The 22,843-nt window shown below is 34.5% G+C and overlaps 1 protein-coding gene across 1 annotated transcript in view; it reads left to right on the top strand.

Moving 5' to 3' along the window:
* The window catches only part of LRRC7 (leucine rich repeat containing 7), a 396,137-nt gene that overhangs the window by 299,715 nt on the left and 73,579 nt on the right, over positions 1-22,843 (top strand). The window contains exons 14-20 of the mRNA XM_081144600.1: positions 1,947-2,016; positions 3,953-4,052; positions 6,912-7,036; positions 9,018-9,266; positions 14,041-14,241; positions 22,324-22,435; positions 22,649-22,829. Of these exons, the coding sequence (XP_081000726.1) occupies positions 1,947-2,016; positions 3,953-4,052; positions 6,912-7,036; positions 9,018-9,266; positions 14,041-14,241; positions 22,324-22,435; positions 22,649-22,829 (1,038 nt within the window). The remainder of the gene's footprint in view (positions 1-1,946; positions 2,017-3,952; positions 4,053-6,911; positions 7,037-9,017; positions 9,267-14,040; positions 14,242-22,323; positions 22,436-22,648; positions 22,830-22,843) is intronic.

Genomic DNA, 22,843 nt, shown 5'->3' on the forward strand with positions numbered 1-22,843 from the left:
TATTTTTAAGTTAATGAATTTTTCAATGAATCTTAACCTGAGATTACAATTAATATTTAGCCAAAGCTGAGGACAGAGTTGAACATTACCACCAGAGAACCAGCTGCTTAGATAAAAGATTAAATATGAAATGTTATCCAAAGTCATTATTCCGGTTTAATATTTAAAATATAATAAGTTTTTAAAGTTTGGCATTAGAGTTCAAGAACAATGATTCCTTTGCACTGTAAGACTGCTTCTGTGGTTAATTTTGTGCACATTGTGATACTAAATAAAAGCTATTTTGAGCAACTGGAAGAGCAAGAAAAATATGGGTAATATCCTTCTCTAACAGTTTTTCTTCTTCATACTCTACATTTGTGGCTAGATTGATGATGATTTATCATGGATGTTGTTGTATATGATTCTGGAGAGTTTCCCCCTTGTGTAATTTTGATATAACAGAATTGATATTCTACTATTAATTCATTGCCACATGATGCAAAAAAAAAAAAATCTCCCCATAAGACCTTACTTGATAGTTTCTGGCTTCAATGAAATTAAATAACTAAAAATTGGAAACATCTTTTATGAGTAGTTTGGTTTAATGTTATAAATGCTAGTATGACAAAGAGAATTATTATACAATTTAATCTTTTATTCTTTATATTCTTATTTATGTTTTATAAATATAATCTCAGAAAGGTTATTATATTCTTCCTAAAGTTATCTAGCTAATGTACACTCTGTTGATATTCATACTGGCTGTCAATATTTTTTCATAGTTACTAAGTTATATGAAAGTACTTAACTGCTTCCACATATAAAAATTACTGTTTCCACAGTCCTTATTTATTGTAACATTTCCCACTTCCATTATCAAAATATATTTATTCATCAATTAGCTAATAGAATTTCAACATATTAAAGATGTAAGGAAATTTTCATTATAAGTTATTTCTAAAATGTATCTGTATTCAGAAGTGGACATGCATAAAATAACAAATCCATTGGCATGCCTTGTTTGTATTATCCTGCTGACTAGCTGTCATGATAATCACAATTTATTGATCACGCACAATTTAAGGGGTATCAGATAGTATGTTGAAGTAGGCATTTGGCTATTTGGCCCTCCAAAGGCTGAAGTGAAAGCTAAACAGATAATTTTGATTGAGTACCAAGGCTGATGCCAAACTTCATCTAACTCAAAATTACATTTTTAAAGATTCTCTCTTTGAATATCTACTACGCAATATGAACCCTGAAGAAACAAAAGGACACACTGTCAGGAGCCAACATAATGTTGGGAGCTGTAAATTCTTTTAACAGTAAGACAGACTTGGCCCCTTACTGTCATGGAGCCTACAGTTTTGTGAGGTTATCGGATAGTAAAAAATAATAATAATAAGTCACAAAAATAAATATAGAATTACAAACTGTGATATGTTTCAGGAAGGAAAATATGAGGTGCTTTGAGACCAGGTTAGGAAAAATATTTTAAATGAAGAGTCGAGGAAAAGCCTCTTTAAGAAAATGGCATTTAAGCTAAGAGCTAAAGGATATGTGGGATTTAGTCAAGTGAAGTACGGGAGAAAGAATATTCCAGAGAAAGAAATAAGCTTGGTTTACCCTCAGAGCAGGTTGAGCGCAAGCCAGTGGTGCTGAAGGGACTAAGTCAGGAAAAGAGTAGCAGAAGCCTGTGGAGGCCCAGCGGCTCTTGTGGGCCAGCTCTTGTAAGGTCTTAAAGGCATGTTAAAAATTTTGGATTTTATCCTAGATACGAGGGAAGGCATTTGTAGGGTGCGAAGAGGAGATTTTTACTTTCTAAAGATTGCTCAGGCCACTCAATAGAGAAGGAATTGGGGGAAGAAGAATGAAATCAATGTTATAGTATTTTAAATAATTCTTTATAAAAATGAACTCTATCCATCTTTACCCATGCTATTAGAATGTCCTTGTTTTTGCAGATTAAAGAATTTACCATTCTCCTTTACCAAACTTAAGGAGCTTGCAGCTTTGTGGCTTTCTGACAATCAGGTAACAACTTTTATTACCTGATTTATTTTGTTTATTAAGATGAACTATAATTGAAACTTTGTATTACTAACTTTTTAAACAATAGATACACCTCTGACAATTAGTATAGAAGGTAGATTCTTTATCCCCCGGAGAAGAGATTTTTGTAAAGGTAGCAATTCAAATATGTATTTCCTCGCTGCACACAAAACAGAACTATAATTCCCAACCCCTTTAAAGCTTCAATTTAGCATCTACTTCATTCTAAAAAAATCTAATATACAAAATGATCATTTTTATGCCGTTTTAGCTCTAGGTGATACATATATGTCCTTAGAGAACATACTTTAATTATACCTCTGAAGGTAACGAATGAGAAATTATTACCTCAGTCCCCACAAGAGGGAATTACTATCCTCCATGTTCCTTTTTTCTCATACTTTTAATTATAATCAACTTAACTCTAAAACGTTACTCAAGAAATTTGCAAGGATCTTTTTGCAACTATTACCAGTATTTTCTGTAAAATTGTTTTGATTTTATGTCCTTTCTCATGAAATTAGATTATGATTGAATCAGTAACTGAGTGTTAATAAATAATTTTATTAACTGGAAAGGAAGCAGGAAACAGTTGAAGACACCTGATTTGCCACCAGGAAAACTGGTAATAGACAATTTCGACATCATTTATCGATCCTCTTTCACTCTTTTCCTGTAATCCTAAAACTCTGAAACACCTATCCCAAACTACAAATAGCCAAAATTAAAACAAATCATGTTGAATTTAGTTTTTCATCATTTCCTGAGCGTGAAATCAGCCTCGTTCAGACTCCTAAGTACTGGGCTACTTCTGTGAAAAATTAAAATAAACGTCTGCAAAGCTGTAAAATGTTACGTGTAAGAATGTTTGTGTTTCTACAGTTATTGCAGCACTTGCTTCCATCTACTGAGTAAAAAATTAGATTGTCATTCAAATTCAAATCTTATCAATGAACTGTAGATCTTTCAAGGCATCAATATATCATTATAAATAAAGCACTTCTGGCATCAATGTGGATTATGGTAATGGAACAGTCTATTCAGTCTTGCCTTGTGAGAAAAAAAAATCCTCTAATATCATGATTTATTATTCTTCCGGGAGGGTAAACAGAACAGTGACTGCATTATTTAATTTTTATTTAGAACAGTGACTTAATGCTCTTCTGACTTAGTTTCATGAGACAAGTTGGTATCCCCAATCCCCTTTATGCTTCATTTCTATTAATAAATGTCATGAAATAAGCCAATTTTTAAAAGAGACAAAGATCCTTTCCAGTATATTTCCATATATAATATCAGAGTTCTAAAAGCCCTTTAAAATAGTATCTTTGAAGTCAAATTAATTAATAGAGAATGAAATATTACCATCTGTAGGTCAATATATTGTGATATATCAGATACAAGTACAGTTGCTTATCTATATGTGGACCCTGTCTTTGGTTACAAAAATAGCTCTTAAATATAAATGCTTTATGCTTTAACCAAATTGAATTCATAGATGATCTTGCATAGCATGTGTTTGATAGCAAATTCCATTTGGTGTTTTTGGGGCAACAGCTTGTGAAAATGAATAGGCTTATAGAACCATTCCAAAAGCTTACTTAGTTGAAACAATTTAACACATTTTTGGTGTCTTCAAGATTAAAACTAACATTGCTCAGTGAGGATGAAAATCTTGTAAAAGAGTATACCAGAGAAAAATAAAATTTCATTATGAAGACCTTAGAATTTGAAAATATTCCCCAGCAATAGTCTTATTTTATGTTATACTTTCTAATTTCATTAATTTTTGCCTTGCTTTTCTTTTAATCTTTCATTTAGCTTGGTGAGTCCAGACTATTGATCATGATCATACATAAAATAATATTCTTTGTATTTGCTAGCTTATTGGTCTAATTTACATGTTTTTTGCTTCCAGTCCAAAGCCCTTATCCCTTTACAAACTGAAGCCCATCCAGAAACAAAGCAAAGAGTATTGACTAACTACATGTTTCCCCAGCAACCTCGTGGTGATGAAGGTAAATTGTCAGTAGAAATTTCTCCTATACTTATATAATAATGGATAAAAGAGATTCATTTTGTTCTGATCTCTGGCCAGGAATACTGACATGTGGGCAATGCTATAAAGATAGGTACATGACGCCCAGCCGATGTGGCTCAGGGGTTGAGTGCCAACCCATGAACCAGGAGGTCAGGGTTCGATTCCTGGTCAGGACACATGCCTGGGTTGCAGGCTCGATCCCCAATAGGGGACGTGCAGGAAGCATCCGATGGATGATTCTCTATCATCACTGATGTTTCTGTCTCTCTCTCCCTCTCCCTTCCTCTCTCTAAAGGAGATAAAAAACATATTTTTAAAAATTCAAAAAAGAACTTAGAAAAATAAAGATAAGTACATAAATCATTTGGAGGTTAACTATATGTATGAATCTTATCTTCACACTATAATATTTTAAGTAAGATTCCAAAAACAAAACTCTTCCTCTTTATCATAAGAATGTTGACTGTTAGGGTCAGTTTCTTCTCTTGGTGAATTACATGACCCAGGTGAAATGTGGTACCCAGCTCATTGAAATGAGCTAAGAAGAGCCAGATCATAAGGAAGATTGAGAGAGCTGGTTTATTTCCTGTGTTCACTGATTTCATGAACAAAATTTAAACATTTAGTCCAGTGATCCCAGGCCCCAAATTATTTCATGTTAAGAGTCAACCTTAACATGATGACCTGCAAGTGATGACCATTCTTTCTTTTTCAAGTTGAGTTTCCCCTAAACAACATCAACAACTGACAGGAAAAACCTTTTCCAATAATTCAATCTTCTATCCTATGGTCACATTATTCATAAAATGTTTAAAAGAGGTCTGTCCTTTACCCCTTGAAACTCAGCCATAGGCTCCTTAGCCCAAACCAGCACAGGCTCTTTCATGCACATTTTCTAGTCTTACAGTCACAGTGCTTCTTAGGAGAGTAAACCCACTGTAATCAATTAAATTCACACAATCCACTTGAATGAGACCAACTCCTAAAAAATAAATTATTGGCATATGTACTTCTTATTTTCAGGGATAATTATAAGAAACATCTTTAGTCTTTGGTTTAAACATAAATTAATCATTTGGGGATATTTTAGGGTATTTTAATTCAAATTTGAGTTATCAAAGTAGGAAAAGGGAAATCATTTTCATATGTATTTTTCAGATTTCAATAAAATTGATCTTTTGAATTTATGAAAGAAAAGCCACCCTGTTCACATGGTATAAGAAAAGAGTTATGTAAGAATTGTGTTTTATTCATCTATCTTTACTTATATTTACATTTTAATATCCCTAGATTATCAAAATATTTCTTTTCAAAAATATGTAGGGGAAAATGAAAGTGCCTTATATTCACTGGTTATTTCTGAGATCCAGTTTCACAGATTAAATCCCTGATTTGTTCCAGGGGGGGAAGTAGATCTAGTTAGGTAAGGCGGTGTTAAGAAATTAGCCTTGTTTTGGTCTGGTTTCCTTTGGAAAGAAGAATCAGTATTAGAAAAATTTTCTTGCACTTTCAGCAACTCACCCTCTGGTTTTCCAAGCAGAAGTGTATTAAATGAATTTTCAGAATCCCTTGCAACAAAAAAAGGAAATATCATTAGCCAACAGTTTAATATAAAGATTTATAAGCCGTTTATTTTCCCTGTTAATTCGAGACACATTTAGACTAATGAGACCTTCACGTTAAAAGACTAAATTTTTCACGTTTGTTACCCTAAAAATAAACTCCCTTCCATCACCCTCCTAGCCAACCCCTCCCCCGCTCCCCCCACGCATACACACAGGGTGCAACCTTAGACACTTTACAAAACCATCATTATGTGGTACCTTTTATAAAATCCTGACACAGTTTAGTAGTTAAAATATGGGCTTTGTAATTGCACAGACGTGGAACAGAATCCTGCACTCACCACAGAGAAAACCGCATGACTTTCACCGAGTCTTAAAACTCAGCTATAGTTTTCTGATTAGTAAAGCGAGGGCCATATTAGTACTACCAGTGCGTTGCCACGAAGACTAAAAGAGATAAGCCGGGCCAGAGTGCTTGAGCTGGTTGAGCGTCATCCTGTGCACCAAAGGGTTGCCAGTCAATTCCCTGTCAGGGCACACGGGAAGGCAACCGACTGGTGTTTCTCTCTCCTATCCATGTCCCTCTCTCTCTCTCCCTCTCTCTCTCTCTCTCTGTCTCTCTCGCTGTCTCTCTCTCTGCCTCCCTCCTCAAAGAGTGTCCTCAGGTGAGGATTAAAAGAGATAAAACTTTTTAAATGTTTAGTCCAGCTCTCTATTATTTCTGTGCTATGAAGAGCTCTTTCTCTACACTGGAAACTTCCCAATCTCAGTACAGTGCTGCCTCGGTTTTCCGATGTCTCGGTTGAGGAACATTTCCGGTTAGGAGAGCGGTAAACCCGGAAGTAAATGCTTCGGTTTCTGAACCGCCCCGGAAGTGGAACGCGCCAGGCGGCGTCCGCTGAGGGCGAGGTCCTGAGGCCCAGCTGCCGCTGTGGATCCCTCGGGTTTGATCATTTCAGAATCCCACGGTCTCCTGAAGGGGTCACGTTCGTAATCCGAGGTACCGCTGTATATAATTAATGTACACTTAGGAAAGCTGAATTTGTGCTCGAATATTAACAGACCGTGTAACAAAGATCAAGGGAATTTTATTCCCTCTTTCCTTTCTTTCCTTCTTTCTTTCTCTCATTTCCTTTTCTCTTTATGTTTCCCTTTTTTAAACTTACTGTATTTGCGATGCCTATCACCATTGTTTGTGTAGTGTACTAAGCTCTGTTAATAACACTTTGTGTAATCACAAGAGCCAATAATATTTTGGAATCTCCCTGCAGATTTCCAGTCGGACAGCGACAGCTTCAACCCTACGCTGTGGGAAGAGCAGAGGCAGCAACGCATGACTGTTGCCTTTGAATTTGAAGAAAAAAAGGACGATGACGACGGCGCTGGGAAAGTTAAGGTGAACCTTTTAATTTGTGTTTCTTCTCATTGTTTTTGCTTGTTCAGTGTTATTATGGAAATAGACGTTGGGACAAATGGAGTGATCTCTGCACTAGAAGGCCAGACCCATCTTTCAGTCTCAGGGCGGTGCCTTTCATCAGAGCAGAAGGACCATTTTGGAAGCATGGTTGTGCTTGGGAGCGAGGCTAAGGCCCCAGGTCTGACTGAGCACATGGGATGGGCCACCCCGTCTTACAGAAGAACATGAAAGAGATTCAAGGTGATAAAGAGCCAGGAGAAAAATCTGGGTGATAGGCTTTCTTTTCTTCGCTGAGCAAGGCGTCATGCAGACTACTGAAGCCAAAACACATTCATGGAAGAGCCGATGGATTGATATATTTCATTGGCATTAAAATCGCTGAGAGATTCTATGTTCCTGGGATATTTGGGAAGAATTTATGAGTTTTCCCAAGTGGGAGGAGGAGTTTTAAAGGAGGTGATGGCTAATAGCAGGTGATGTTCTTTGGGGAAAATAAGTTCAATTTTTTAACTCCAAAGCATTTTTTTTTAAATCTTTTATTGAAATTAATGTAAGTAACAAGATTGAATTTTAAAATCTATATTTTTCATTATTTAAATTTTAAAAGATCAGAACTGATATAGACTTTGTTAATATCAGATTTTTATGTTATCATTGTAGCAACATCTTGAATCTCTCATTAATTTTTATGGTATTATTTGTGCACTTTTTTTTTATCATGGGTACTACCAGCTGTCACTCTTAGTAACTAATTTCCTAAGTAACTGTATAGTCATTCTATTAGTAGATTTACATTGTTCTAATGTATTCTTTTCTGTCCTCTCCACATTTTCCAAACTTTTTTCTTAAACCAACACACTTTAGAACCTGACTAGAATTAGACAGTAAGATAATTGACAGGGCATATCTATATTATTGCAGAGAACCCAAAATGGATTTCCAAATCAAAATGATAATTCTGTTAAAAATTTGGGTTAAAAAATGTTTCTGGAGGATTGATTAGTGCTATCTAAGAACCAGAGACATTTTTTTATTGTGAATTCCTAGAAAAAATAATACCAAACTAAAAATAAACAAAAACCTTTAGAACTTTTCAGTTCATTTTTTAAGGATTTCATATGTTAGATCCAGAACCAATGGATGATGCATTCTATATTGGACCTTTGATTCATTGTTTTACTTCACTGAATGTCAAAAACTACACACTTCTTCCTAAAAATCTATATTCAAAGGATCCAAGAGGAAAAGAGTGTATTTAATATACTCTGGTATGTGTGTCAATGAAAACATAATACATAGTCAATGCAAACAATTATTTAGAAGCCCTGTTTGTGTGTTATGTAATCAGGTTTGTTTATAATCAGAGTAGGTTCATTATACTTTAGAGTGCATTTTTCTCTATGTTTATTTATATTTAGTTTATTTATATTTTGTTAAAACCATATGTGTTTCCTAAATCTCAAACTAATTCACTTCAACTAATTTGAATATTTCCAATGCCATTGGCTATTGGACAAATTAGAACACAAACAAACTTCTAAATAAATCATCATGGAAATATGATGAATGGAATGTACTGAAATCGTAAACTAAACCACACTTTTCTGGTTCATTACATGTACATTAAATTTAGCACAATTTTACCTTTAATTTACATAAAATTTAAAAAGGAACCAGTAACCTATGCCACCAACTTCCAAATGGACTAGAGTATAATGCCCTACTTATAGTGTGTGTAGTGTAGTATGAATGCAGCATTGTGTGAAGAAATTGTGACACTTTAGCTTCATATGCTATTGGTACTGTTTTATTGCATAGAATTAAAACTAATTTTCTGATGGTTGTTTTAAATGCATTACCCAAAGTGAAAAAAATAATCAAGAGTAGAAAAATGATAAAGTGAAAGTATTGCTACAGTGCTCCTCTTTCTCCCAGAAAATGGAGATTCCTTCTCCCACAGGATCACTCCTGCCAAGCCCCCTGGGAAAGGGGCCAGCGTGGGATTACTCTCCAACCTGCCAGACTGTCTGGCGATTGCTGCACACCATGGGCCAGGTGTGATCAGCAGATCCAAGATATGCCCGTCCCCCAGAATGACCCACAGCTGGCATGGGGTTGTATAAGTGGCCTCCAGCAGGAAAGGAGCATGTGCACTCCATTGCCAGTTGCAGCACAATCCACCACTCTTCCCTCTCTAAGTGGCAGACAGGTAGGCCTAGGTGTTTGGGGTAGGAGAATCCCCCATGTAGAGGCAACCTTGGAACAGTGGTTTATGGGGTATGTTCTGCATGATTTGGGGTAATAAATATTGATCATAGTAACTTACCAATTGCCAGTGTTTGCTCCCAATTTAATTTTTATTCATTGACATTGGCAATGGGGAGGGAGACCTGAGCCAGAGGGGAGGGAACATCAATACAAAGTGCCTAATGGTGGGGTATCCAGCATGGTTTTTGAGTTGGGTGCATCATTTTTATTTATGTTTTTATTTTTAAAGATTTTTTTAATTTAAAGTGTAGGAATACCAATAGTCGAGCAGAATGTTGATGACACTATTGATACAATCTCAATTGTCCTCACATATACCCACATTTTTAAAAAATGTTAATTCTGGGGGAGATTAAATAATGAAACTTGATTCTTAAAATAGCATAAGATTTAAATTGAGATTTGCTAAGAATGAACTTTAAACACAAAGATGGCATCTGTTGAGCATCAATTTACCTTAATTTGAAGGCACAGATGATGAGAATTCCTGTAAGAGAAGATTGGTTTGGGAGTTGTGGCAAATGGGGTTTGTTTATCTCCGTGGGTTGGGTGTTCAAGAGTTGAATGGAAAAAATAAGCCTGAATGGGGACTGAAAGAATGCTGCATTTTTTGTAAATTTTACCATCCACATGTAATGGACTAGATTCTTATTCTGTCTTATATTCTTTAGACAATATAAGGCAAGCTGAGAATGCATTTTCCTAACAAAAACTGCTAATATGTCTCTTTTGTATGTAAAGTATTTCAATTAATTCCTAGACTAAGAAAATTAACAATCAATAATCAAAGCATTAACTATTATTTCTCTTACTGGAATTTACAACCACAACCAAATCAAATTAGAATGTAATCATTATATAAGAAAACCACAGTTCTGTGTGAATTTAAGATATCACTTCTAAATGCCCTAGCTATTAACACTAATTTTTTCTTTATTGCAAATTTTGGGGAGTCTCCAACATCTTGCAGCTGCTATTTGCATTTACTGCACTTTATTTAGATCTGAGATATACAGAATTCTGTGAAACATTTTTTCTATTTTCAAAAATTACAATAAAATAGCATTTCAGTAAAAATCTTGCATTTTAATAAATTTTATATATGAAATGAGCAAATACTTTATGGTGAGTGATATACACAATATTTTGGTAAGAATATAATTAACAGATTTCTCCCACCTATGTATATAATAAATGAATTTACATATATATTCATCCCGTATTAGAATAAGGAAATATTTCTAGCCTACCTATTTATAAATATAAATAAATTGCTTTTGTATTTGGGCATTACTGAGCTATGAATATAATTGTGTTTATGATCATGTTTATTCATTTCTGAAGTACAGCACATGAGTTGAAAAGTAGAAAGAAAAAACAATCTATAAACTGGTATAAAATATGCTTTTACAGAGCTTACAAATATCACAGAATTATAAAATTATAGTTTAGTTTAAATTATAAATTATTGTTAGCTTTATGTTGTAAAACATTGAAATTATCTTTTTACTTAATTCAATAAAATTCACATTTTAGACTTACAGTATTTCTTCTACAAGATTGAATAAATATATGCTGCACTGATACGAGAGAATAGCTCTGAGTCAAGTACTATGGGTTTGAATTTGGGCATTGCTACCTACTAGCTATGTGGCCTTGGGCAAGTAACTTACACTCTCTGAGCCCTGGGTTTTTCGTTGGTGTTTTTTTTTTTTTCATAAAATGGTAACAGATGCTATAATAAATTGTGAAACTTAAATGAAACAGCATTATAATTTATCATAAATTATTAATATTATTAATCCTTTATTATTTATACTTAAAATATGTGGTTAAATAATGAAATAAGTATTATTATATAAATAACTAATAATAAATATCCTTATAAAACATTTTCCGTGGTGCCTGACATGTGACAAATACTGAATAAATGATAGTTGTTGCATACAATCTGAAAAAAAAACAATTCAGACAGTTATAGGTATTGTGGTTAGACATATATAGTAGAATCTAGCTTGCCGAAGGAATTCAGATTTTAAAACTATGTAAATAGAATATGATATTAGAAATAGTATCCTATCTCTGCATAGAATTATCTCATTTATTATCTCATTTTAACTCTAGATTAATACAAGCATGTGGGAGAGATATTATCATTCCCACATTATATGAGTAGAAACTGATAGGTGGTGAGGGTAAATCTAGCTTAAATTTAGGTCTTTGGACTATAAGTCCAGTAAATTCTGCTGGTTGACTAGTAAATGGTAAGCAAAAAGCTTATTATCTAGGTGGAACAAATCCAAGTTTTATGAGACCTGAAGTTTCCACAGTTTGGAGAGGGGCCCCTTTAATGAAAAGAATATAAAATAACTGTGTAAATACATAAGTAGGGCTCTCACAAGGCTTTGGAAGGAACCCATGCAAGTGACAGGCCCTAAAGCTTAAGCTTCATTAGCTTTATGGCAAATCCACTTCTGTTTCTAGATTTAAAGATATTTGCAGAGATAAAATACTCAAACGTGTTCTGGTGATGTGACCAAAATATCACATTAATTTGCTTATAAAATAAACAGAAATTACTGCTACCATAGCCATTAGTAAATAGTCATCTAATTGTGTCAGATGGGACATAGCATCTACAAAAAATAGATTACATTATTCAGGGAAGTATTTAATTCAATTAAAGGAGAACACTTCACACTCTTTTCCTTTGATTTAATTAGAAGCACAGTTTTAGCACAGAGGATATTTTAAGGCACATAGAATTTTAACTTAATGTCCTACTTGAAAATTATTTTTCATTAATATATTGTTGATTATTAAAAATTAAAAGATGGTTTTAATTGGCATTATAGTTGTACCGTTCTATCATTTACATTTTCAGATGTGGTATTTGGCTTTTAGCCCTTTGATGTCAAGTACTTTTAAACAAGTTCAACAGTATACTTTAAAACTTAGATTTAATTTGCAATTGACATTTCTCCTACAATTTAAACAGCAGATCCAAGATGCATGCATCCCAATGGACTTTTTCTAGCATAGATATCATTCTTTTTATGTTTGTTTAAGAATGCATTATAAATTAATTACCCTGAGATATATTTATATTTCATTCTAACAACTTACCCTTTTTCTGTAAAGTCTAACTTTTTCTTGCATTATATTTTCATGCCTTTATGTCTATATATTATTAATGTCATCCTTGTTTATTTGGGAGTATAAAAGATTAAATTACATTTAAGCAATACATACACTAGCAAAATTATCTGATTTTTCATCAACTTTCCAAAAATTTATTGGAAAAATAATTTTGTATTTTTAGTACTGGAAGGAAAGTTAAAAATCATTTAAGGAAGTCCAATGCCAGTATTTGAGAAGGAAAAAGAGCCACAAGAAAGACGAAACACTGGAATAACTAAGTTGGTGGATTTGCTAAAACTGCAGATGAGCAAAAGCGTTGGAGTTCATACTCATAATCCCCAGATCTAGGCCACCATTATAGTTTCTTACATCCTATGAGTTACATCGGTGTGTGAGGGTGGCGATGCTTGTGCCCTTCCCTTTATTTTTTGTCTCTCATTCCCACTCTTCCTTCTTCAGCTTCTCTCCCACCTGCTCCTCCCCAACCCCACACACACTTTCCACAGACACATACTCGCCACAATCACATAAACCATTCCATTTTATAAAGTTGGTTCTACTCAGATGCAAAAGGCATGACTTTTGGAACAAGCCTGGCCAAATAAAGCTGCCCCTTATTGTTCCTCCCACTCTGTTTTAATCAGCATGAACAATTTGTATCTATTGCATTTAAGTAATATTATAAGTACTCTGATGTTGATTATGAAAAATTAAAAGATGAATATGGAATGTCTCATATTTTCCCTCTCTAAATTAAATGGGAAAAATAATCATTGATATATATGTTCCTTAAAGTCAGACTGATAAACCAAAAATAAGTTCAAGAGTGGAAATAAATAGCTGAATAAACATAAGCCAAAATTTATATGTTTGCCTACAATATCTTAAAAAATGTTCACAATTTTTATTTCTCTTTATGGTAAACATTACCTACAAAGCATGTTCTTTATTAGGCTAAAATTTAAATGTAAAGCCACCCTGAAACATATTTTCTTAAATATTAACAAGAATTAGCTACCCTTCCTTTGAGGTAACATGCTAATTAACATAGAGCTGAAGCATATTGGGTAGCAGATATTGTCACCTCCCGTTTTTTTTTTTAATAAATGATAACTCACTCTACTTATAAATCTTTTGGGGTCTTCTCCATCACCTGCACTGATATTTCAAAAATATTTTTAACATCAAAATAATTACTTATAAATAATTAAGATAGGGAAAAGAACAGCCTAAAGTATAAAAGCAGCTGATAGTCACAATTAAATTTTTCAGAGATAACCAGTCACTTAAGTGTTGGATGTACTGCTATTTCAACCATTATAGGGTAGGTCTAAAGATAGGATATAATCCCCAAATTGTGGTTAATCTAGAAGGGTGGGCAGGGGTGAGGAGAAGTCCCACAAGGCAGAGTGAGAGAAGAGCACTAAGTGTTCTGCTCTCTGGAACAGTTTCTCAGCCAGCTCAGCACTCACTGTACTGCATTTGGTTATCCGACTACATATAAAATGGCATAGTTTTGTGAACATGCTTGCTGAAGATGTTTTTATATTAAATTTCTTTTTATAAACTTCTAGGTTGAAATAAACCTAAAACGATACCCAACTCCTTACCCAGAGGATTTAAAGAATATGGTAAAATCTGTTCAAAATCTGGTGGGTAAGCCAAGCCATGGAGTGCGTGTTGAGAATTCAAATCCAACTGCTAACACGGAGCAAACTGTGAAAGAAAAATATGAACACAAGTGGCCTGTAGCCCCAAAGGAGATTACAATGGAGGTATTTCAAGGTTATTGGTAATTGCCAGTGTGGTTTGGATCTTTTGGAATTACTAAGTCATATGTGCTGTTTTTTTAACTGAATAGATCTTCCTTACATTTTATTTCCCAAAATATAAATGGGGTCTCTCTACTCTTTCAAACTATGAGGGTTGCATTTAATAAATCACAGATAAATGATACCCTCATGGCCTAAAGTCATTAATACAGGTTGAAAAGTTCCAATACACACAGAAAAAATAATTTGCTCACCCAGCTAGGCCTGGCCAGTACATGCATTATATCATTTTCATGATATCCTTTCGGCAACCTCAAACTTTCATTGTATGAATCATTAAAAGAGAATAAATGATTTTTCCCCCCTGCAAATTTCAGTAAAATTCCTGATCAGATTTAGAGCTAAATTTTTTTTAAATGTTTTTGTTTAGTTTGCAACCTTATAAGAAACACTACTATAAACAAAAAAGGGAGGGGAAAAGCTTTAAAATTTAGCTTTTTTAAATCTAGTCAAGTGAGCTTAATTCCTGTACTTTAGAATGAATTAGATACTCATCCTTATCAATTTTGTTTGATCTGAAAAGAATTCAACTACATGTATGCCACCTCTGCACGACCTCCTCATCAACTCCAGATAATTTTCTTATCACCTTTGTATCCTCATGGGAAACATCATGAGTATGAAAACACCTAGAAGTTACTATACCTGCTTCTCTAAAATCTAGATTAGCAAAACTCTTTTACAAATCTGCATCTCAGAGCATCAATTTGTTTAAACACCAACTGTATATGTAGCACTGTGTTAAACATTGTGAGAGAGAGAGAAGAAATGTGAAATGTGTGCATAGTCCCCAACTAATCTAGGGCCTTCCCAGGTCAACTTAACAAAGGTGAAGTAATTAGGGAATATGTTATATGAAATACGATCATATGGTTGGTTGTGCGATAGACAATGTAATACTCTAAGAAATTAGAGAGAGAAGCTATCACTGCCAGTCAGTTAAAAAGTTGCTTGAAGCAGTTTAGTGGTGAACTGCATATTAATAATTGGGTGATTATTTTAAAGTCAAAAAGAGAGGAAGGCATTCCAGGCCAAGGGAAAAGCTTGAGCAAAAATAAGCATGGTGTGCACATCTGCCAGTGGAGGTACCATACCAGCCAGCCCAGAAGAGGCATACAGTTGGATATGTAGGGAAGAAAATTTAAGTAAATATTCATTTTGTCGCCTTTTTTCTTTTTTCTTATAAAATCAGTATTATTTACTTTTCCAAAATATTACATATATGCTATAGTAGAGCAACATACTTTTCTTTAATGTCTAAGATGTTGCAATAATAATAAAAGACAGAAAAACAACATTTAGCAGGTACACACTAAAAACATACACTTTGTGTTTAAATCCCATGTAATCACAGTTTAACATCGAAATAATTTTGAGGTCATGATAATTCATAAACTGAGTAATTTTACTACAAATAAAGAGATCTTAAAATTGTTTCATATAGGGATGTGATAGGTGAGGCATGGAAAAGATGGCTTTGGTCATGAATTTAATAGTAACCTTAGTAGAAAAAATAACTCTTAAAATTATCCCACAAGCACTTCAAACCTAACAAATCCAAAATTAAATGTAATGTTTTTTCCCCTAACTTGCATCTGCCCCAACATTCCTGATCTTGATCTCATCTGGCACCATTATTATCTACTTGTTTGCTCAAGTTAGAAATTTGGGAGGTATTCTGATTTCTTTTTCCTGCCCCTTCCAATTACCAAGTCCTATACATTTTCATCTAAGTATATCTCCTGTATCTTCTCAGGTCCTCAATTGTGTCTTGCATTCCTGTAAAAACTGTCAACTTCTTGGCTCACCTTGTCCTCAGCCTCCTCTTTGCCTTACTAATGATGGTCTTTCTAATACAAATCTAATTTTTCTCTCCTTTTTTTAAAAATTTTTAAAATTTATTTGTTAATTTTTTATTACACTTATTGGGGTAACATTGGTTAATAAGATCACATAGGTTTCAAGTGTACATGTCTATAATACATGATCTGTATATTGCATTGTGTGTTCACCACCCAAAGTCAAATCATCTTCCATCACCAAGTATTTGGCCCTCCTTAAAAACACTGTGGTAACTTCATCCTGTCGAAGCTTCTTAATTAGCTAGAGTAGCCAAGCTCAATAGGGAGAAGACTGAAGCTCAACCTTCAGTTTTATATTTATTTCTATGATTCACCTCTCTTTTTCTTAGTTTTCTTCTACTGGCTTTTTCTTCTTGAATAAAAATTTCACTGGTAATTTCAATACTTTCTCTAAAATTGAAATTCTAAATCTTTTCCCATGATTTAGCACTCTAAGAGCAAGGAGAAGCGTTGCTTTCAGTATCCTCTCTTTTCCAATTACTGCACCCAAATTAAGGGAACCCACTCAATATTTTCAGCTTCCAGGTCATAATAAAAGAGATAATCAAGTTTCTAACTAATCAGTGTATATTAAGCATTTTTATGTTTTGCACTTGTATGCCATTCTTCAGTAATTACTTAGTTTATAATGTCAAGAATGTGGAGTAGGGTATCACACACTGCATGATTTATCTATGTGGTTAAAGATGGAAATCCAAAAAAAGAAGAAAAAAACAATAGAGGTAGACAGAACCAGAAGCAAGAAACAGAAAGAAAGAAAAAAGTAGATTAGAAATACAGCAGAGAAATAGGGAAAAGGAAAGGCAAATCAACATTTATTGCCCACTTTCTATTGGCCAACCCTATGCCTAGAGTTTTAACGTGCTAGATAGATACGGCCAGTAGATCCGCATGAATGAGGACAGGGAGATGAGAAAGTCCCCTCTGCTCTGTTCCCCTCTGCTCCTGTTCCCCTCTGCTCCTGTTCTCCTTTATGCCTGCTGGGGTTTGCGTTCGCTTTTCCCCCACTGTTTCATTCCATTCAGGCTGCTAGAACAGAAAACCATCACTGGGTGGCTTATAAGCAAAACACATTTATTCCTCACAGTACTGGGGCTGGGAAGTCCAAGGCCAAGACAGCAGCTGGCTTCGTGTCTGGTGAGGGCCTGCTGTCTGATCCATCAGTGTCCATCCTCTCTCTGTGACCTCACATGGTGGAAGGGGCTAGGGAGCTCTCTGGGGTCTCTTTTATAAGAACTGTAAGTTCATTCATGAGGGCTCTACCCTTACTACTCACCTACCAAAGACCCTACCTCCAAATACCATCTCATAGGTTTTAACATATTAATTTTTGCAGGGATACAAAAATTCTGTCGGTAGCACCAGCTCTTTATATGGCTAGAACTTCCTCATCTTTTAATTTTCAGCTTAAAGATTATTACCTCAATGAAAAAGCCTTCTTTGATCCCCCTGATCAGTAGGACCCTCTGATCACCCTGCTTATTTGCATTCAATATAATAAAAACATTTATGATTATTTTATTTATTAACTTCAGACTGTGAGTTTCATGAGGGCAGGGGTGATGTCTATCTTGTCCATCATTGTCTGCCCAGTGTCTAGGGCAGTGCCTGCTATAGAGTAAGGGCCCAATAAATATCTATTGATTAAGTGAATGACTGATATGGTCTAGTGTTGTAACTCTGATAACATGTCTGTCTCTTCATCCAATTAGAAGTTTATTAAAGGCAAAAACAATTTCTCTGAGTTTTTCTTGAATTAATGATTGAGTGTTGGCTGCCCTTCCTGTCCACATTTTATCACCTGTTTGTTGAATAAAATGTATTTTAACAACCACAGTGTACCATATGGCCAACAAAATGAAACCCTTCCTAACTCTGATGATCTAATACATTATATTATGTATACTAATACATTAATATATTACTATGAGTAAAGATAAAAATATTATGATGGAAAATATTATAGAGTGAGGAAGGCATGGAAAGAGGAGACAAGGAAGGAAGGAGAATGGTACAGTGAATAAAGCTGTGATATAAAATAAGTAAAGGCTAGAGGTTCCTGAATTCTTGGTATACAAATGACTTTAGTGTTTTAATTATTTTGATACAAGGACCCTAGACCAAAAGGAATACCTAACAATCCCATTTATTAAGTAATAAGGTCCAAACAACTTAGTATATGTTTATGCTCTACTTGTGATTGTTTGAAAACAATACACATAAATTAAAAGAGAACATAATATTTTTCTTTTATTTTTAAATAACCAAAACTACTTGTTAATGGAATGTGTGCACCTGTTGGACACTGCACCTACCTTCTCAAACCTGGTATTATATTAGATACTCCCATCTAATTTCCATTTCATATTGATTTTCTGGGACCCTTGATGTTTGATCACAGCAACCACTAAAAACTCAGCTTCACAAATATTCTCATCGAAAAGAATGTGCAGTCTCATGTTGAAACTGAGGGCTACCTGGAGGGAGCAGTTCACACAGTGTCTAACTTATGTCAAGTACTGCTTTGTTTCCTCAAATATTTAGAGTAACCTGTGCATCCCTGTGAATTAGCAAGAGCACCATATGTGCCTCAGAGCACAGTTTGGGAACAAGAAGGTCTTTGAAGTCCAGCAGACTATAGATTCAAATATAGATTCAGATATCGAATCTACCTTATTTCCAACTGTGTGACCTTGACAATTCACTGAAACCTTTCTGAGCTTTGATTTCATTACCTTTAAAAGTACAGATAATAGCAACATTCAGAGTTTGTGTGGAAATGAAATCAGATGAAAACAAGTATTTACATACAGCCCCAAGCACAGCCTTTTTGGCACAGAGGAAAGCTACAGTTTGTGATAATTCTGCCTCCTACAAGAAAATTACATGTTAATCCTGCTCCACCCTCTTTTAATCCTTCTGTGAGTCACTACCTTGCATTACAGAAAACTTCTCACTGGATACCTGTTTACCATGTCCATGTTCATAAAGGTTCTTCACTTTTTCTTCTGTTAGAAAAGTTTTTCTATGAAGGAACCACACATTTTTCCTGGCAATAGAGAATAATCAGTTACCCTGGAAATGTCCTTAAAAGCTTTTATTGATCCTAGACCTATACTCTCAAAAGCTCAGGCACAAGTTTTTTTTCCTCTTGGACTTCTACCTTAGGCCCCCTTTCACTACAGCACTAGCAGCCAAGAATTAGTTTGATGAAATGCATTTAAAAAAAAGAAAATAATAATTTTACCTTTTTGTTCCCCTTCCATTTCTGTCTCCTCACCAGGAGGAAGTATGGTTCAATGTGCTTAAAATAGAACCTCCACTAAATTTGATTTCCCACCCATAACTTCCACTGTCTTAGAAATAGTCCCCAAAGCTTCACCTACTTTTCCAACATGAACTTAATTCCTCCAGCCTCTGTAAAAGAATTTATAGAGGAAAAAGTCAGTAATTAATTTCCTCTGTTGGACAGTTCACTTTGCCTGTTCTGTAAAATGAGAGATGAGCTTTTCTTGGGGTAGACAATAGAGCACACACACTATCACACAGAAGACCTTCAAATAGGACAGCTCCCAGTTCAAATCCTGGCTCTACCACTTAGGCAATTTATAACTTGGATTTATGACTTTACCTCTCTGAGCCACCATTTTCTTATCTGTGAAACAAAGATGACAATAATAACTTTACATTAATAAATAACAATAAAAATAAGGTTGTCATTTAAATAACTAACAGGAATAATATAGAATGTTTAGCACAGTAGCAGACATGTAATAGTTTCCGTATAACTGATGTCCATCATCACCATCATCATTATCATCATTGTTATCATCATCACTTTGCTCATAAAGATAAGTTTAACTGGATCAGTAAAAATTCACTCTTCTTGCTTTAATAGTGTTATTCTCCTTGGTGGATGGCCACAGAACTCTAGAGAAAACAAGTTCATGATTATCTAATACTGTCCTTTCTTCCCGGTCACTAGGGCTCTTTTTGATTCAAAATAGAAATTCTTGAGCAGGACCAGAGCCTTGAACCTGAGTCAGACCATAGTTACCATGCAGACCTCCAGTTACAGTTTTGCATGTGGTACAGTGTGAAAGTTTGATTTAAACATACAAGATAACTTGATTACTGAATGTCTAAGGCATAAGGGGGAAAAAATAGTAAAACCATTATATTTACATTTCTGTGTTGTACAACTATTTGTTGCATTATTTTGACTAAAACAAAATGCCTATACTTCAATATTAAGTGTCATAAGGATATTTTCATATTATTTCAACAAATAAGGTATATTTCTATTTATAGAATATTAGTGCAGGCAGAAATTTGCACTATTTCTTACTGTCGATTACCTTCGTTTTATTGATGAATAGAATAAGTTCTAGAGATGTACACTGACTTGCCCAAGGTAACCTGATCAATAAATGGTAAAGCAGTAATGAAGCAGAAATATGCTACCTTATAACTGAAATTTTTTTGAAAGTCAATGTATTTTATGCCTTTCATGGTACCATTTATCAAACTTGCAGCTGTTTCTACTTATAAATTTCTGCAAAATTGTGCAACTTTTATTCTCTGTTCTGCCAACTTAAAACTTTGTAAGTTTCTTATGCTACACCTTTGAAATAATTTTCAAAATCTATAAAAACACAGATTTTCCTCTTCATCTCTAGTATTTCCATCAATCCTAATCTCTTTCCTATTACTCTTCAATCTGATACTTCATTTTAAGTTTCTAAAGTTTCACAGCTGAGCTCCCCAGGAAGCAACACAATATAAGGGGAGATCACTGAGCCAGAGCCCAGTAGAATCACACCTCCATGCTGAACTTTTGTCTATTTGTAGGAACCTGGGCCTTACTGAGTCTCAGAATCCCCCTATAGGAAATGAAATTGTTGGACTAGGTGATCTTTTAGTCTTCTTCCTCTAAAATATTCTTTAAAAACAAAAACAAAAGTATCAGATATACCCAGGTATTTCATAGGCAAATATCCCCATATAAACCTAACCAAAAACAATCCAAAAGATAGAACTCAAGCCAAGAGTTAAAGAAATGTATGTTTCTCTTCAATACCCAAAGACCTAAACCTGTCACTGTGGGGACCTTAACATTTATACTAAGAGCTGCTCTCTGATCATCAATCACAGATTAGTTATCAGGCAGGTCCCATCTCATTTTTTTAGATTTTTGTTCTCAAGTATATTCTTTCTCTGAATTAATAAAATATTTCTAAATGTGTTACATTAATGTTCCAAACTAATGAGAATTAATAAATGAAAAAAAATCCTGAAAATTGTTTTTTGCATTCAAATTAACCTAAAGGTTAAGTGACAAAAGACATAAAGATACGGCTGTGCATAAATTTATATCAATACATACACAGACAAGCCATTTTTATATCTAGAAAAAAGTGAGAATTTGGTATTTTTGCCTTCCCTAATGCTCTACCACTACCTAGCTACTTGGGAATAATAATTTGAAGTATAGAAGTTTAAAATTTATGTGATTTTTACATGTTAATTTGTCATTATAAAGTTCTATTCTCTTACCAGTGTTGTTCATTACACTCAATAAATCAATTTAGAATGAAGATTTAGCAGGCTAGTCTGATCGTGAGAAAACTAGAAACCGTAGGAAGGAAGCATGATAGACAAGAGAAATTGGGGTCACTTGGGAGAGAGCAGGAATTAAAAGGGAGATTGGAGGCATGACTTATAGGACCCAATTTTGCATTATTAGAACTCCTACATGTGCTTATATTAAATATATGGATGTATTGTATTACTCATATACGGCTTATCTTAATTCAGTCCTATGTTATAATGAGTAACATCTCACCTCCCCAACTAGATTGTAAATTCCCAGAGGCATGGGTGACATTTTATCTTTCTTTGGAACCTTTACAGTTCTTTGCACAGTGTCCGGCATATAAACAGCATTCAACAAATGTCTAATGAATAAATGTACTCATTTAAATTAGAAAAAAAAATGGGGGCTTACTTCAGAGATACATATGATTCACTTCTCTCAATGCTCCACAGTGACTTACATTTTAGCGCCCCATAGTTAAATCTGAGCCAAATGAAGATATTGCCATCTCGGTTAACCATTGTTTGAATGTTTACTTTCCTTGTCCTATATTATTGTATCTCTCAGGATTCTTTTGTTCATCCAGCTAATGATATGAGGATTGGGGAGCTTCACCCTTCATTAGCTGAGACCCCTCTGTACCCACCCAAGCTTGTTCTGCTAGGGAAGGACAAAAAAGGTAACCCTGTGAGCTGCTGTGGGAAATATGCCCAGATGCATGTGCATGACCAGTCACCGGTTGTAGACTATCACCCACTGCAGTCTATAGAAATATTTTATAATTATGTGTTTCTAACATAAAGCAATATGCTATCTTTTCTTCATACTTGCTTTTCTGTGTTTATAATTGTCAGTGTTCAGAGCATTATAATATTTTCCCTTTACATTTCAGAATCAACTGATGAGTCTGAAGTTGACAAAACTCACTGTCTGAATAACAGTGTTTCCTCAGGCACTTACTCAGACTACTCGCCTTCCCAGGCTTCCTCAGGATCCTCTAACGCCCGGGTTAAAGTGGGGTCCTTGCAGACAACAACTAAAGATGCAGTGCATAATTCTTTGTGGGGTAACAGGTGTGTTTAGAGTT

The sequence above is a fragment of the Miniopterus schreibersii genome (assembly GCF_964146895.1).
Source record: "Miniopterus schreibersii genome assembly, chromosome: 8".
NCBI lineage: Eukaryota > Metazoa > Chordata > Mammalia > Chiroptera > Miniopteridae > Miniopterus > Miniopterus schreibersii.